The sequence below is a fragment of the Drosophila busckii genome, chromosome 2R (assembly GCF_011750605.1).
Source record: "Drosophila busckii strain San Diego stock center, stock number 13000-0081.31 chromosome 2R, ASM1175060v1, whole genome shotgun sequence".
NCBI classification, from domain to species: Eukaryota; Metazoa; Arthropoda; class Insecta; order Diptera; family Drosophilidae; genus Drosophila; species Drosophila busckii.
This window is the reverse complement of record NC_046605.1, coordinates 6,407,296-6,421,260: the sequence shown is the minus strand read 5'-3', so window position 1 is coordinate 6,421,260 and position 13,965 is coordinate 6,407,296. Positions and strand designations below refer to the sequence as shown.

General features: G+C 35.9%; 1 protein-coding gene across 7 annotated transcripts in view; it reads right to left on the bottom strand.

The window, feature by feature from the left end:
- LOC108596711 (transient receptor potential cation channel trpm) overlaps positions 1–13,965 on the bottom strand; it is a 58,609-nt gene that overhangs the window by 14,358 nt on the left and 30,286 nt on the right. For 5 of the 7 annotated variants that reach the window (XM_017982742.1, XM_017982745.1, XM_017982740.1 and 2 more), the window contains exons 2-16: positions 13,475–13,557; positions 11,207–11,369; positions 10,927–11,067; positions 10,801–10,873; positions 9,132–9,291; positions 8,909–9,045; positions 6,727–6,883; positions 6,148–6,295; positions 5,640–5,826; positions 5,385–5,541; positions 5,181–5,282; positions 1,746–1,938; positions 1,499–1,688; positions 1,229–1,440; positions 1,020–1,172 (exon numbers count right to left, since the gene is read on the bottom strand). In XM_017982742.1, the coding sequence (XP_017838231.1) occupies positions 1,020–1,172; positions 1,229–1,440; positions 1,499–1,688; positions 1,746–1,938; positions 5,181–5,282; positions 5,385–5,541; positions 5,640–5,826; positions 6,148–6,295; positions 6,727–6,883; positions 8,909–9,045; positions 9,132–9,291; positions 10,801–10,873; positions 10,927–11,067; positions 11,207–11,369; positions 13,475–13,557 (2,256 nt within the window). Of the gene's footprint in view, positions 1–465; positions 529–1,019; positions 1,173–1,228; positions 1,441–1,498; positions 1,689–1,745; positions 1,939–5,180; positions 5,283–5,384; positions 5,542–5,639; positions 5,827–6,147; positions 6,296–6,726; positions 6,884–8,908; positions 9,046–9,131; positions 9,292–10,800; positions 10,874–10,926; positions 11,068–11,206; positions 11,370–13,474; positions 13,558–13,965 lie in introns of all 7 variants that reach the window. The other 2 variants (XM_017982738.1, XM_017982739.1) reach the window with 1 other exon arrangement.

Here is a 13,965-nt window from a genome sequence, read left to right as displayed (position 1 = left end):
TAAAACAAAAAGGTGCAATCAAGTGTGGCCTAAGCACAAGTTGTGCTATATAAATTCAATAGAATTTAATTTGATTTGCTGATTAAAGCAGCACTATATGCGCTATATGTGTGTTGGTGTGTGTGTGTGTCTTGTGGCTTTTGTATGTAAGTGAAAAACAATATTTGTGCAATATCAAACTGAGCGCCGACCCAGCAGCAAGCACACAAATTAAACTAAAGCGCACACAGCCTGTGGCTGCTCCACTGTCTATGTGTGTGTGTGTCTCTTAACGTTTATGACTTAATTGAACTTTAGATTAAAACTGTAGCCCAGGCAACAGCAACAGCTTTGGCTCATTAGTGCATAGCACTTAATACAGAAACTAAAACTCAGCTGATTAACAAATTTTGATATGCCAGCAAGCTTAAGGTGCATATATTAAATGTGTGTGTGTGTGTGACTGTGTGTGTGAGAGAGACTTACATCTGTTGAATTTGTTAGACTGCTAAATGCTGGCGTAGTCTTTTCAGCAGGTTTTAATAAAAACTATTAACGTTGTACACAGAAGTAAAAAGAAACAGTTACTGATTTTAATTTAAATAAACTGAAAGAGACGAGCATGTACTACAAATAAATTGATATATAGACAGCACATATATAGAAAAACGATTTAAAACAACAGACAGACAATAGTTTAAAACACAATCGATTAATCATAGACGAGTAGTTGGAACAGCAATAAAGTAGTAGAAATAATAACAATTTTCTTTATGTTAGTTGTTACTACCTTGTCGCGATTATTACTGCTCGCACCCATTCTATATCTCAAGGAAATGGATCTTTTGGCTTTTAAAAGCGTATTCTATAAACAAACAAAGTTGGTAGAAGGTATTTTTGTTGGTTGTTGGCAAAGGTTAAGGTTAAGCTAGGCAAGGTTTAAGTTTAAGCTTAATAAACTGCAGCTGGAAAAAAGTTTGGCTGCACGCACACTTAGAACTAAACTCGTAAACAATTTAATAAAGTTGTAGCTACATTACCTCAGCATCGGGTTGTGAGCGATCTGAATCATCGTTATCCAAATTTTGATTCTCCAAATGTTCTTCCTCTGTTTGCGGCATTTGCTGCAGCTCCTCCTTTGACTTAAAGTCCAATTGTCTTATATAGAAAGGCATAATCAAGCCCAAGATAACCTGCAATTGAGCGTTTGTAATTAATTATAATTTAATTATATTATATACGGGCTAACCTTAAAGTTTGTGTTTTTGCGCGTACGCAGTCCGCCCATCCAGAGATCTGCAAGTATCACTTGGCTGCAGGGATGCGCCAGCAGTGCGCGATGATTGGCTGCCACAGCCAGCGAGAGGCAACTTTGATTCGACCACGAGTGCAGCTCGCAGGTGAGCAGACGCTGCGCCTTCTCCGCATCCTGGCGATAGCTAAAGTCCAACAGTTTGTTGCCTGCGCATAAAAGTAGGCAATAAGTTGAAGCTCAGGGCGCTTGATGAACTCAACTTACCCTTGCTCTCAAATTCTTTGGCATATGAGCGCAGCTCCTCATAAATTTCCGTATCCAAATCATCCTCGGCCGCCTCATGTGCCATCGCCTTGTACAGCTTGCAAGCGACCAGCGACTTGGCCAACGCCTCCTCGCCATGTGTCCACATCAGCAGCGCCATTTGCTGTCGCTTCGTTAGCACTGCCCAAATCTGTAGACAAGCGTTACCAATGGCAATGCCTCAGACTCCAACTCTATTTACACTCACCAGCAGCTCATTGAAGGGGAACTCAAACAGCGCCATTTCGGATGTAAATGGCAAAAGTCCGGTGACCAGGCTAAGTGAATTGGCGCCTGCATAGCGCTGGTATTGATATGTCGAGGACTTGCGGCAGGCATTTGCATAGCTGTTCATCACCTTGGCATAAATGGGACGAAACTTGCGGCGCGTGTAATACGAACTGCAAAAACGCCACAAAGTAATTTATTATAAGAAAACGAAATAAAAAAAATAATGTATCTACTAAAAATTACTTTGCTGCTTCTTTTTTTACTGTTTGCTAAGCTGCTTGTTGAGCGTAGCTGTCGCTTATCCCTTTGTTTGTGCTTGCCAAACAGTCAGCAACAGACAAAAGGCTCAAAGCGAGCGAAAGCGACAGCTTAAGCGATTTTCTAGGCAAAAATTTGCTGCAACAAAATTGCGTTTAATATTCCAATTGTTATTTATATTCCGAGCTGTTTGCTTTGGCTAAGCTGCTAACCAGGGATTATTAACAGCTAGCAAAGATAAAAAAACGTTGGCAAAAAGTTTATAATTTAAAAAGTTTTGACAGCAGTCACAGTTATCCAATTTATTTATATATCTAAGAACTACTTTAATAAGCTGAAATTAAAATTAAAGATTGAAAGTTTAGGTCTTTAAATAAATAAAAATAATATTAATAATAATTAAAATAAAGAAAATAGTATTAAAGATTTAAACTTTAAGTCTTTAATATTATTTTAAAATTTGTAAAGCTTAAAGTTGAACTCTTTAATATTTTGTTTAGCTTATTACGCATATTTCTTTATTTGCTTGCATTTTAAGATTAATTAAATATTTTATTTGATTTATTTTCTATTAAATGTGTTATTTTATTTCTTCTGTCTCTTTAATAAATAAACTACGCATATTTCTTGATTTGCTTGCATTTTTAGTTTAATTAAATGTTGAACTTAAGCAATTCTCTGTTTATTTTATTTGATTTATTTTTTGTACTTTTAATATACCAAAATTCGTTTTAATTTCTGTCTGTCTCTTTAATAAATAAACTACGCATATTTCTTGATTTGCTTGCATTTTTAGTTTAATTAAATGTTGAACTTAAGCAATTCTCTGTTTAATTTGATTTATTTTCTGTACTTCGTTTTAATTTCTGTCTCTCTGTCTCTTTAATAACTCAAGCAATTTAATTTACCTCAACTATGCGTATTTATTTATTAAGCTTGTTGAAATTCTAAAGCAATTTTTGATGTGCTCCCAAGTGGGCTCTAACAAGCTTTTAAGCCACTCTAAGCAGCCCACTCAACGTTTGAGCCAAAAATGTCAAATTTTCCGAGTTTACTTGTGTACATTGTTTGTTGCTTTTGGGCTGACGACTTGGCCGTAAATTATTTATGACACACAAACGTGCAACAATTTGAATCAATTCAAATTTTATGCAAAGCAAATCACAAAACTTTGTGCGCGTTTAATTACGCACAAATTGGCAACACTTTACAATTGTGGGCCAGGCCAAGACGACAAGCATTTCAACTGTTGCCAGTCTAGACAACAATGGGCAGCCAGTTGGCATTCAGTTATAGCTTTTGACCAGCGTAACAAACAAATACAAAAGCCCACGCAGCAGCAGCAGCAGCTGAAAAAGGTAAAGCTGCGTGGGCCCAAAGGCCAAGCGAGAGTGAAACAAGTAGACTTAATTTAATATAAAACAAAGTTTCGTTAGCTAACTTTTTGCGCAGCGGCCCAGAGCAGCTCTCTCTCTCTCTCTGTCTCTTTCTCTCTGGGCGGTTGAGTAGTGTTAAATTAAGTAGTTTATCCAGTCGAATGACATCAATGAACTTTCGACTTCTAGCATTGGCAATTGGTCCTTTTTGCTCGTGCGTTAAGCTCAAGGCTAAATGTAAAATGTGCCAAAATCAGGCAGGCAATTTATTAAAGATCAAAAACGTATTTTGCATTTCAGTCAATGCTTAAGCTTTTAATTAAAACAAGTGATTGATATATATAGGCAACAGTTGTATTTTTTTTTTTTGCCTTTAACAAAGCAACCGCAAACATTTTATGCAACGCTCAGCAAAATGTTAATGCGGTCTAATTACACACGCCCTTTTTACTGACTTTAGCCACAAAAATTAACAAAAACTTTTTGCTGTCTGCCAGTGTAGACAAGGCGCTTCAAGCTGTGGCAAGCAACTTATTACATTTTCATAAACAAATTTCGGCTCTGGCAGCCTTTGCCACAAATTTAATCCGGCAACAAGCAGCGTTTGGCCCACGTGCATAATTTGTTGTGAGCCCAAAACATTTTTACGACTTTTCGACATAAACCAAAAGTGTTGCAGTGATAAACTAATTTGTTCGCCCACCCACCCACTCACCCACTCGCCTTTAAGGCTTCTGACCATTTAGTTGCGTTTACTTTTAATTGAAGCGCCCATTATAGTTTTATGCGCTTGATTATAACTTTCTCAGCACATTGCTGGGGCTTGCTGCGCTGCTCTTGGCATTTTATAGTTTTCCGCTGTTACTTTTGCTGCAAACGTAGAACTTACAGCTTTACGTTCGTTGCCATGCCAACCAGCTTAGGTATGAGTTAAGACATATTAGAGCGCTTAAGTATCGCACAGATATTAACAAAAGGCTATGCTGCATTTAAACTTTTTGTTGCATGCCGCTAAATAAACTTTAAGCGTTTTACTTTTGTTTAATTTTCAAGCGGCCCAACAAAAGCCAAAACTATGCGCTGAGCCAAACTTTAGATATAAATGTATATACAAATATTTGGCATATCGCTTAAGGTTTATGTTGCAGTTTACTTAAGCTTAAAATAAAATTTGATATAACTTAAATTTTGTAGCGCTTTAATATAACTAAAAGCATTTGCATTTAAATGAGCAAAGTTTAGTTATATGTATATAATCTACTCTTTAATAAACAAGTAGCATAAGCTTAAAAAAATTTGTTAAAGGCTACGTTACTTTAGCTGTTTGCTTTTAATTAAATAGCAGCGCTAATGTGCTTGTATTTTTAATGCATAATGCTAAATTGCATAATTAGCACCGCTTTTTAAACTTTTTAATTTTAATTTAATTAACTATTTAACTATAACAAACATCAATTCTTTTCAATTTGGCAGCGTTTACTGCTTTGAACTTTAATTTAATTAAATGTAGCATACTTTTTTGCGCAACTCAAATTTTCCTTTATATTTAAATGCATTCCCTTTTTATACATTTATATACAACACACAGCTTGTTATAAGCTGAATTTATAGTTGCGACCCACAGTGTGTCTATGCCCGTTTAACCCTTTAAACATTTCAATTAAAATGAGACCTTTTTGCACAAGTCTATGGGCTACATGTGACTCGTTTTTTTTGCTATGCTTTGTAGCACGTGTCAACAGCTGTTCGCTACTCTCAGTGTGTGCACGTGTACTCACCGATAAGCGCCGCCCATTAGTTTATTGATGACAAGGCCAATGTCGTGCAGAGTGTAAATATAGCCCTTGGGTATGTGCGGGCGAACGTCGCGCAATATGTAACTGCAATTGAGAGAGCGAAGGAAGCAGCAATAAAATAGCAGCATATTTTTTTTTTTGCTTTGCCTTTGAATTTACATAGGCAAACAACTTGGCAGTGCTCACCCCAAAGTGTTGGCTGGACCATGTTTGGTATTGTAGAGCTCCTCGAGGCGCGGTATTGTTAGAAATTTCTTCATTGAGACGCCGTTCTCCAAAAGTAATTTGACAAAATCGATTCTATCATGTTCGAGTGCCTGCATCATGGCCTCATCCAAAGCGCCTGCGAGCACAAAGTACAAAATTATCATAAAAATAATGCCAGTGGATTGAAAACAAAGTACAGCCCCTCAATATTTGCTTAGAGGACACTTTGCCTACCATTGGGCCATTCCTGTCCGTAGACGAAAATTTCGCTGCGTGCAATGTCCACGCGATTCCACGTTAGCGCCAAGCTCAGCTGCTCCGGCGGACTGAGATGCTGCGACTTGAACAGCGCAGTGAGTATGGTCTGATCCAGCTCCTGTGCCTCGCCCTCGGGCTTTTCCTGTATGCGAAATACGGTAATCTGGCAGAAAATAAACGAAATGTAAATGAAATATGCTGCAAGGGCAAGAGAGGCCGCCTCATTTGAAAACCAATTAAAATCTTAATAACGAAATGCCAATGCTAAATTTGGGCGACGCTGATTTAAAATTCATTAGACGTTCAATTCAGAGTCACACTAATTAAATATTTAAATCTGTGGCACTTAAGTGAAGCTTTAAGGTAAATTCCCAAAGGCTGTTGCGCGCGCATAATTAATCATAAAAAAAAGTTAATAACGCGCGACTGCACAACAAACTTTTAGTTTGTCATGGCATGTGAATTTTTCATTTAATTAACTTACCAAATTCTTGTTGCGCGTGCATTGAAGCAGCTCCTGGTAAAGTTTCTCCGCCTGATCCAAACCCACCTCGAAGGTCTTTTGTATAGTGCCAATGAGATAGTCGCGCATAGATTCCAGCACAGGCTGCTCCTCGCCATCGGAGGCGTATCTAAGTAAATTTAAAATATTAAAGCCACAATTATGTTAACTAATTAGGCAGCAGCAAATAAGTTAAAGTAAACACAAGCAGCAGCGTCTATAATAAAAACATGCACAACAACAAAAAAGTAAGGGGTTAATGCTGCGTATGCGTAATATGTACACATTCTGGCACATTTTTCAGCTTGAATTTAAATAATTTGCTATGTCGTGTACCTAATGAACTTTCGGCGCAACTAATAACAGTAACAGACCCGCCGCAAATTAAATAAGACAGGACAAGGCCACAGCCTCCAGTGGCTGCCTGCACGTTTCTAATTAAATTTACACAACACTGCGGTCGCTCATTAATTGCGCTTGATATATGCTCTAAAAGCAGCAGCTTGAACTTCAAACTGTAATCAAGCATAAAGCGTAACGATAGCTAGAAAATTTACTTACTTGTGCACAAAGGCGAGCAAATCGGCAGCACGCCCGGAACCATCGCATACGACCACCGGCACCGGCGGTGAGTCCGTCACGTATTCCAGGACGGCACGTATTGTGTTTGTGCCGCCCTCGATTACCAGACAAACGACCGGCGTACTGGAATGTGTAACTGCAACAAGCAAGACAAAAGAATTATAATCAAGCATTAGGTCTATAAATAAATTATGTTAAGTCGTAGCCAACAGCTCGAGACTCGACCTAGCCATAATAATAATAATAATAATCAGCAGCTAATGCGAACTTCCATTGCATTCTAGCTGCACCTGCTGTGTGCTTTGCTTTGCTTTGCTTTGTGTGCGTCAAAGCCAACGACAGGCAGCAACGATTGCAATTTCCTAGCTCATGGCAAATGACACCAGCTGATGGAATCGCATTAAGCTGTCAAATCATTTGCTGCAAGAGTTGCCTTTCATGTTCGGTATGTGGGCAATCCAATCAAAGCTAATTATTGAGCTTCAAAGCGTAAACTTGCTTGAGTGGGTTAACAAAATTTCATTTCGAGTTCTAAGACAAAATAATGGCAACAATAGCAGCTGCCAAGCTTTAGACTAAGACTTGCGTATAACAATTATCGATAGACTTAAGCATAATACGCTACAGTTAGTTTTAAAATAGAAATATAAAAGTGTGAGGCTGAGAGCTAAAAAGGCTTCGTTTTGTTTTAATGAATAAGCAAAATCTATTTGATGAAATTCATATAATACTCCAGAGTTAGATTAAAAATATAAATATCAAAGTTAGCGACTGAGAGTTAAAATGATTAAAAATTAAGCTTTAACTATTGGCTTAAATTTATATTTGTTTAATGAAAAACACCCCAGTTAAATTCAAAATATAAATATTAAAGTGAGCGAGTGAAAGCTAAAAAGGCTTCGTTTCCTTTTAATAATTAAGCATTAACTATTTGCTTAATATCATATTTGTTTAATAAATAACAGAGTTAGTTTAAAAATATAAATATAAAAGTGAGCGAGTGAAAGTTTAAATAATTAATAATCAATATCTATTTTCTGAAAAAATCCTGAATTAGATTAAAAATATAAATATAAAAGTAAACAAGTGAGCGCTAAATGATTAATGATTAAGCATTAACTAATTGCTGAAATGAATAACACTCCAGAGTTAGATTAGAAATATAAATATCAAAATGAGCAAGTAAGAGATAAAAAGGCTTCATTTCCTTTTAATGATTAAGCATTAACTATTTGCTAATAATAATAATTGCTTAACAAGCCTTAAGACAAATGCTAAATGCTGTTCAGAATCTAATTAGTTAACAATTAGCAATTGGCTAAAGCGGCAAACAGTAACGCCAAAGTTAGATTAAAAATAAAAATCAAAGTGAGCGAGTGCGACTTTAAATGATTAAATAACTTTAAATAATAAGCAATAACTATTTGCCAAATACTTAACAAGACAATTCAAAATGCTGTACAAAATCTAATTAATTAAAGTTAGCCAGTGGCTAAAACGACTAATCAAAACTAAGTAGCGCTCAATAAGTCGATAAACTGTCTATAGTTGAGCTTAAGTAAATATATAAATAGCTCAATCTTAACTAACTCGCTTCGCTGATATTAATTTTTCATGTTTATCTTTTAGTTATCAAAGTTTCAAAGCGTAACGTAAGTTCTTTTCACTTAAATTATATTAATTTTATTCAACACAAGACTTTGCTATAAGTTCTCTTGACTTCAATTATATTAAATATTAAATACAAGACTTTACTTTATTATATAAATTCCATGCTTAAAGTAAACGCTTTCAACTTTTAGCTAAGAATTGTCTTTAAACTAATTAGCATTGCCTTTTGTATTGAACAAACAAATTGACATACGAATCCAAGTTATAACTAGCAACTTAAACTTAACTCTCGCTGTCTCTGCTCAAACTATTTTAATCAGTTGAACTTGCAGCTAGTGCCATTTGGCATTGCTGCAACTTTCATTTCAATGACAGTTCCATTTAAATGAATATTGCATACAATACTCGTGTACTTTGTCAACTTTGTCGTTTAATCTGCTGCTTTTTTCAATTTATAAAGCCATATTGAATTTCTTAGCTCAAGCTGCAACTGATTGCATTGTAAGCTAAAGAGAGAGAGAGAGAGAGAGTGAAAGGACTTGCAACTTACATGGATGCAGCTTTAAATTCGAAATGAATTTCTCCAGTTTGCGACGCAGAATCAATTCAGCGCCATATTTGGCCATTGTGCCATTGTCGACCAGCAGGAAATACGCATGACGATTGTTGAGCACAGCCAATTTGGATCTGAAAAGTGTGGCATGAGTTAGTTGTGTGTGTGGCATGCAACAAGTGTTTGATTGTGATTAAATCTGCATTAAAAGCTCACGCACCTGGGCGAACTGATGCTGTGGCAGGGCACTTCACGATTGTGACCCAATAGCTCATGATTGCGCTCCACAATGCCCCAGGGCGCAATTCCGATGCTGACCACACGTCCTGTGCGCTGTTGACCCTCCAGCAGCAGAGCATCGCCCACTTGTTTGGTGACGCCTAAAAAAGTTGATACAACGTACACGAGAAATTGAGAACAATGAACGCGCGACACGCAAAAGTAAATAAGTTTTTTTTTTAGGTAACTAAAGCACCTTGACTTTGCTTTTTATATAAAAAAAAGATTGTATATATAGCGAGTGGGTGGTTGGGCATGTTTGCCTAGTCAGCGAGTCGGCAGCATGTCTAAAAATTTAATAAGTGCACGAAAAGCACAAAAGAGACTCGACAAAAAGGACAATGAAACCTGCAATGAAATTTTGCTGAGCGTGTAAAACAATTTTTAGTTACTCTTAACAAAAGCAAAGGGAAATGTATAAAAATACTTTGCAACAAGTTGCAAGCACTTAAAGCTTTAAATTGTAGGAGGAAACATATTTTTTGTAATTGGAATAAGCTTGAAATTTAATACTTTTATTTAAATATGTTTTGGCTTTGCAAGAATGAAATTCAGCTGAGCGTATTAAACTATTAAAGCTTTAAATTGTTTCAATCGCGTATTTTTTTAATTATAAATTCATTTTGTTTAAGCGCTGCTTGAAATTTAATACTTTAATATTTTAATATTAGAGCTGAGCTTTAACATGCTATAAATTTGTTTAAAATATTTTTCAATTATAAATTAATTTTGTTACTTTAGCGCTGCTTGAAATTTAATACTTTCATTAAAATATGTTTTGGCTTTGCAACAATTAAACTTTAAATTGTTTCAAATGCATATTTTTTTAATTATAAATTCATTTTGTAACATAAGCGCTGCTTGAAATTTTATACTCGCTCAATTTAAATTAAATACGTTTTGGCTTTGCAACAATAAAATTCAGCTGAGCATGTTAAACTATTTTTAATAACAGTCAACTCAAGCCTTAAGTTGCTAAAATTAAAGCTTTAAATTTTACATATTTTAGGTAATTATAATTTGTTGTTGTAATGCGCATTTTGTTGAAATTTAATACTTGCTCAATTTAAACTAAATATGTTTTGGATTTGCTACAATGAAATTTAGCTGGGCATGTAAAACTATTTTTAGTTAAATTAAAGCATTAAATTTCACATATTTTTGGATAATTATAATTTGTTGTTGTAACGCGAATTTTGTTGACATTCAATACTTAACCAATTTGTTATACTCAAATATTATTTGCAACTATTTTTCGTTACTCTCAACTCGCTCAATTAAATTGTATAAAATTCACTTTTTTATTTATAATTCAAACTACGCTTTAAATTCAACACTTTCGCCTTTGGTTAGTGTATTTAAATATGTTTCGAGTTTGGCTTAGCTGCAATCACTTGGCTGCGTGATTTCCGTTTGGGTTACTCTCGCCTCGCTCTTGCTTTTCTTTCTTTCTTATTTATTTAATTTTCAACTTGGCCGCCGCTATGGCTTTTTCATTAGGCCAGGCCAACTTAAACTGCTTTAACTTTGCTGGCGCGCAGCTTTTTGCTTTTATTAGCTAAACATAAAAAAATTGTAGTGTCTGTCATAAAAGTTAAATTGAAACTTGCCGGTATTGGTGCCACCGGTGAAAATCCAAGCGCCTGTGGTCTTGGCCGCCTTCAGCAGTCCTTTGCGTATCTCCTGCGAGTGAGTGGGAGTGAGAGAGATTCAATTAGCCGAAACTTGCAGCTTACCTTTTTCAACTTGGCCTGCAAATCAAAGTTGGCCTTGCCGCCTTGCACGGTGATCAAAAGTTTTGGCAATTCCAGATTCCATTCTTTGGTGAATAGCTGCACCAGCAGTTCCGGTCGCGTATCGAATGACAAACGCACATACTACGCATGGGGAGTGGGAGGGGGGAAATTATATTAGTGTGTGTGTGGCATGTGGCACGTGATGTCCGTTTGGGCAAATGTTTACGCCATTTACCGCTCCTGTTGTGTGTGTGTGTGGCGCCATAACTAATGAACTCACCTGCGCCTTGGTGGGATGCGCACCACCTTGAAACTCAATCGTGCCATAGGCATCGGTGGGCTGAGGCCGCGTGTGCTTCGTGGGCAGCCATAAATCGCCGGGCGAGCCGCTCTCGATGCCGGGTATTGTCTGATGTGTAATTTGTGCCTGACCGCAGCAGCATCTGCCCGAAGAAAATAGCAATGAACACGAAATTTAAGACACATTAAGCATACGCAGTGTGTGCACAGTGAGAGAAAAATATGCGAATTAAATCGAGGAATATTTTTAGAGGCAGCTAGTGCCATATTTGATAAGTTTCATTTAGTTAGTTATATTATATTAATATTAAGTATACGCAGTGTGAAAGAAAAATATTCGCATTACATTTTAAAACATTTTTATAGCCATATATTTAAGTTTAATTTACTTTAATTTAGTTAATTTCATTAAACATATTAAGTATACGCAGTATGGCACAATGAGAGCAAAATATGCGTTTAAATCTTGGCATATTTTTATAGGCAGTCAGAGCAGTTTGCACTTTATTTTAAATTTAACATATTAAGTATACGCAGTATGGCACATTGAGAAAAAAATGTTCACATATTCTAATATAATTCTAATTTATATTAATTTACTTTTATTAATTTAATTAGTTAATTTAATTTAGTATATTAAGTATACGCAGTGTGACAAATTGAGAAAAAGAATATTCAGCTATCATAGAATATTTTTATGCACAGCTACTGCAAGATTATAATTTAGCCTCTCAATGAAAATCATTAATTTAGTTAGTTTGCTTTATGCTGCATAATTTAATTTTAATATGAATATATTATCTTTAAATATTGCAAACTAATTTATGCTTTATTTAGAGCTTAGAGATTTTTAGCTGTGTGTTTAATTTAGTTTCACTAATTAAGTTTAAATTTGATAATGCGCGCTTTATATACTAATGATACTAATTTACTGTCTGTTTCACTGAGTTAAGTTTCAATTTAAATTTAAATATTTGCATTTATTTTCTCTGTGTTGACTTGTCAAATTAACTGCAGCTGCCTGTAGCTATCTTTAACTATATCTATAGCAACAATATGTTGGCAAATTGAACTGCCTTTTTGGTAGTATTCAAAGGGGCTGATTTATTGTCAATATGTGCGCTAAAAATGACACTTGGCAAACAAAGAGCCCGCACGCATAGCAAAGAGAAAGAGAGCGAAAGAGAATGCTGCACGCTTTTGTTATTGGCAAACCTCACGTGTAAAATAAACCGTTATTTATGCATGTGTGTGGGTGCTGCCTGTCACAATTGTGTGTGTGTGTGTGCGTTTGCCGCTCTAGCTGTCTGACTGTCTGTCTGTCTGTCTGTCTGACTGGGTAACAATGGCTCATGACAGTCGCTGCTCAAAAGTTGCTGCTGCTGCGCTGCTGGCGCTGCTAAATAATAAATTTCAATTACAGTCAACTAACATGAGAAAAGAGACACACGCATATTCCATTCGTCAAGGACTCTTACAATAGCCTAATAAATAAATCAATTGTAGCAAGGCAAAAAAAAAAATAAAACGCAACTCAAAGAAATTTATACTAATAGGGGGCTATGCCCAGGGGATACAATTATTGATTTATATATAAATAAATGCAAATGTAATTATAAGCAAAAAACAAAGTTGAGTCCTGGCTGCTGCTTTAATAACTTGGCATGTATTTTAAGCTGCTTGCACTTTATGTAAATGTAAATGCAACTGCCAAGTGTCAATCTCTCACTCGCTCTTTTGTTAATAATTGTCTATCTATCTGTTTGTCTGTTTGTCTGTCTGTCTGTCTGTCTGTCTGTTGTTTGGCTTAAGCTGGAAAACAAGCGGCGCGATATACGTATAATAAATATTTACGCAGCTCTCAGATAAGCAACGTCAGTTGCTGTTGATTTAAAGTCATAAAGCTGCTGCTGCCAGAGCAACGTTGAAAACTTTCACCCAAATTAGCTGAGACGACGCTTGGCAACTTTATAACGCATTTATCTCAATTGGGTTGGGATCAGAACGTGGCAGCGACGTCATAATAATAAACAAGCAAATGCCAGCGCAGCGCCAAAAATGAAACTAAATACACACGCCTAGGCTAGAGAACTGGGCCACAGCGCTATTTGCTTCTTTTACTTCTTAGAGAGATACGCAAAACTGGGTCAACACTTTTTAGCCAAGTTGTGTGGGTGGCGACGACGACGCTTCACTGGCTTAATTACTAAATGAATTGCAATTGAATTTTGCAAGCGGATTCACTTACTTTGTATCGTCCTTTGGGCATGGTATAAATTTGATGCATTCACGCTTCTGAAAATTTGTCTCGATCCAACTGCGCGGCTGATGCTAAACAAAGTGAAAGAGAGAGATAGAGCGAGCGTGTGAGCAAGAGAGCGCATTACGAAAGGCATTAAAGCTTTAAAACAAATCCAATTCGCATTAGTTTTATACAAACTTAACATTTAGAGTAAACAGCAGAAAATAAACTAAAACTTAAAGCTAAAGCGCTACATAGAGAGTGCCAAAGTATTTTATACATTAATACATTATAAATAAATTTTATTTAAAACTTAGTTGCTATATAAAGTATAGTCAAATTGAACGTATACAGCTTAAGCTGCATAATAAAATATTTTAAAGCTCTAATAGGCTTAGGAAACTTATTATGCTTATAGAAAAAAAAGTACACTACACATTAAGTATACGCTCATTAAGCACTTAAATGATAAATATCAGCTGTTCACATTTATATAA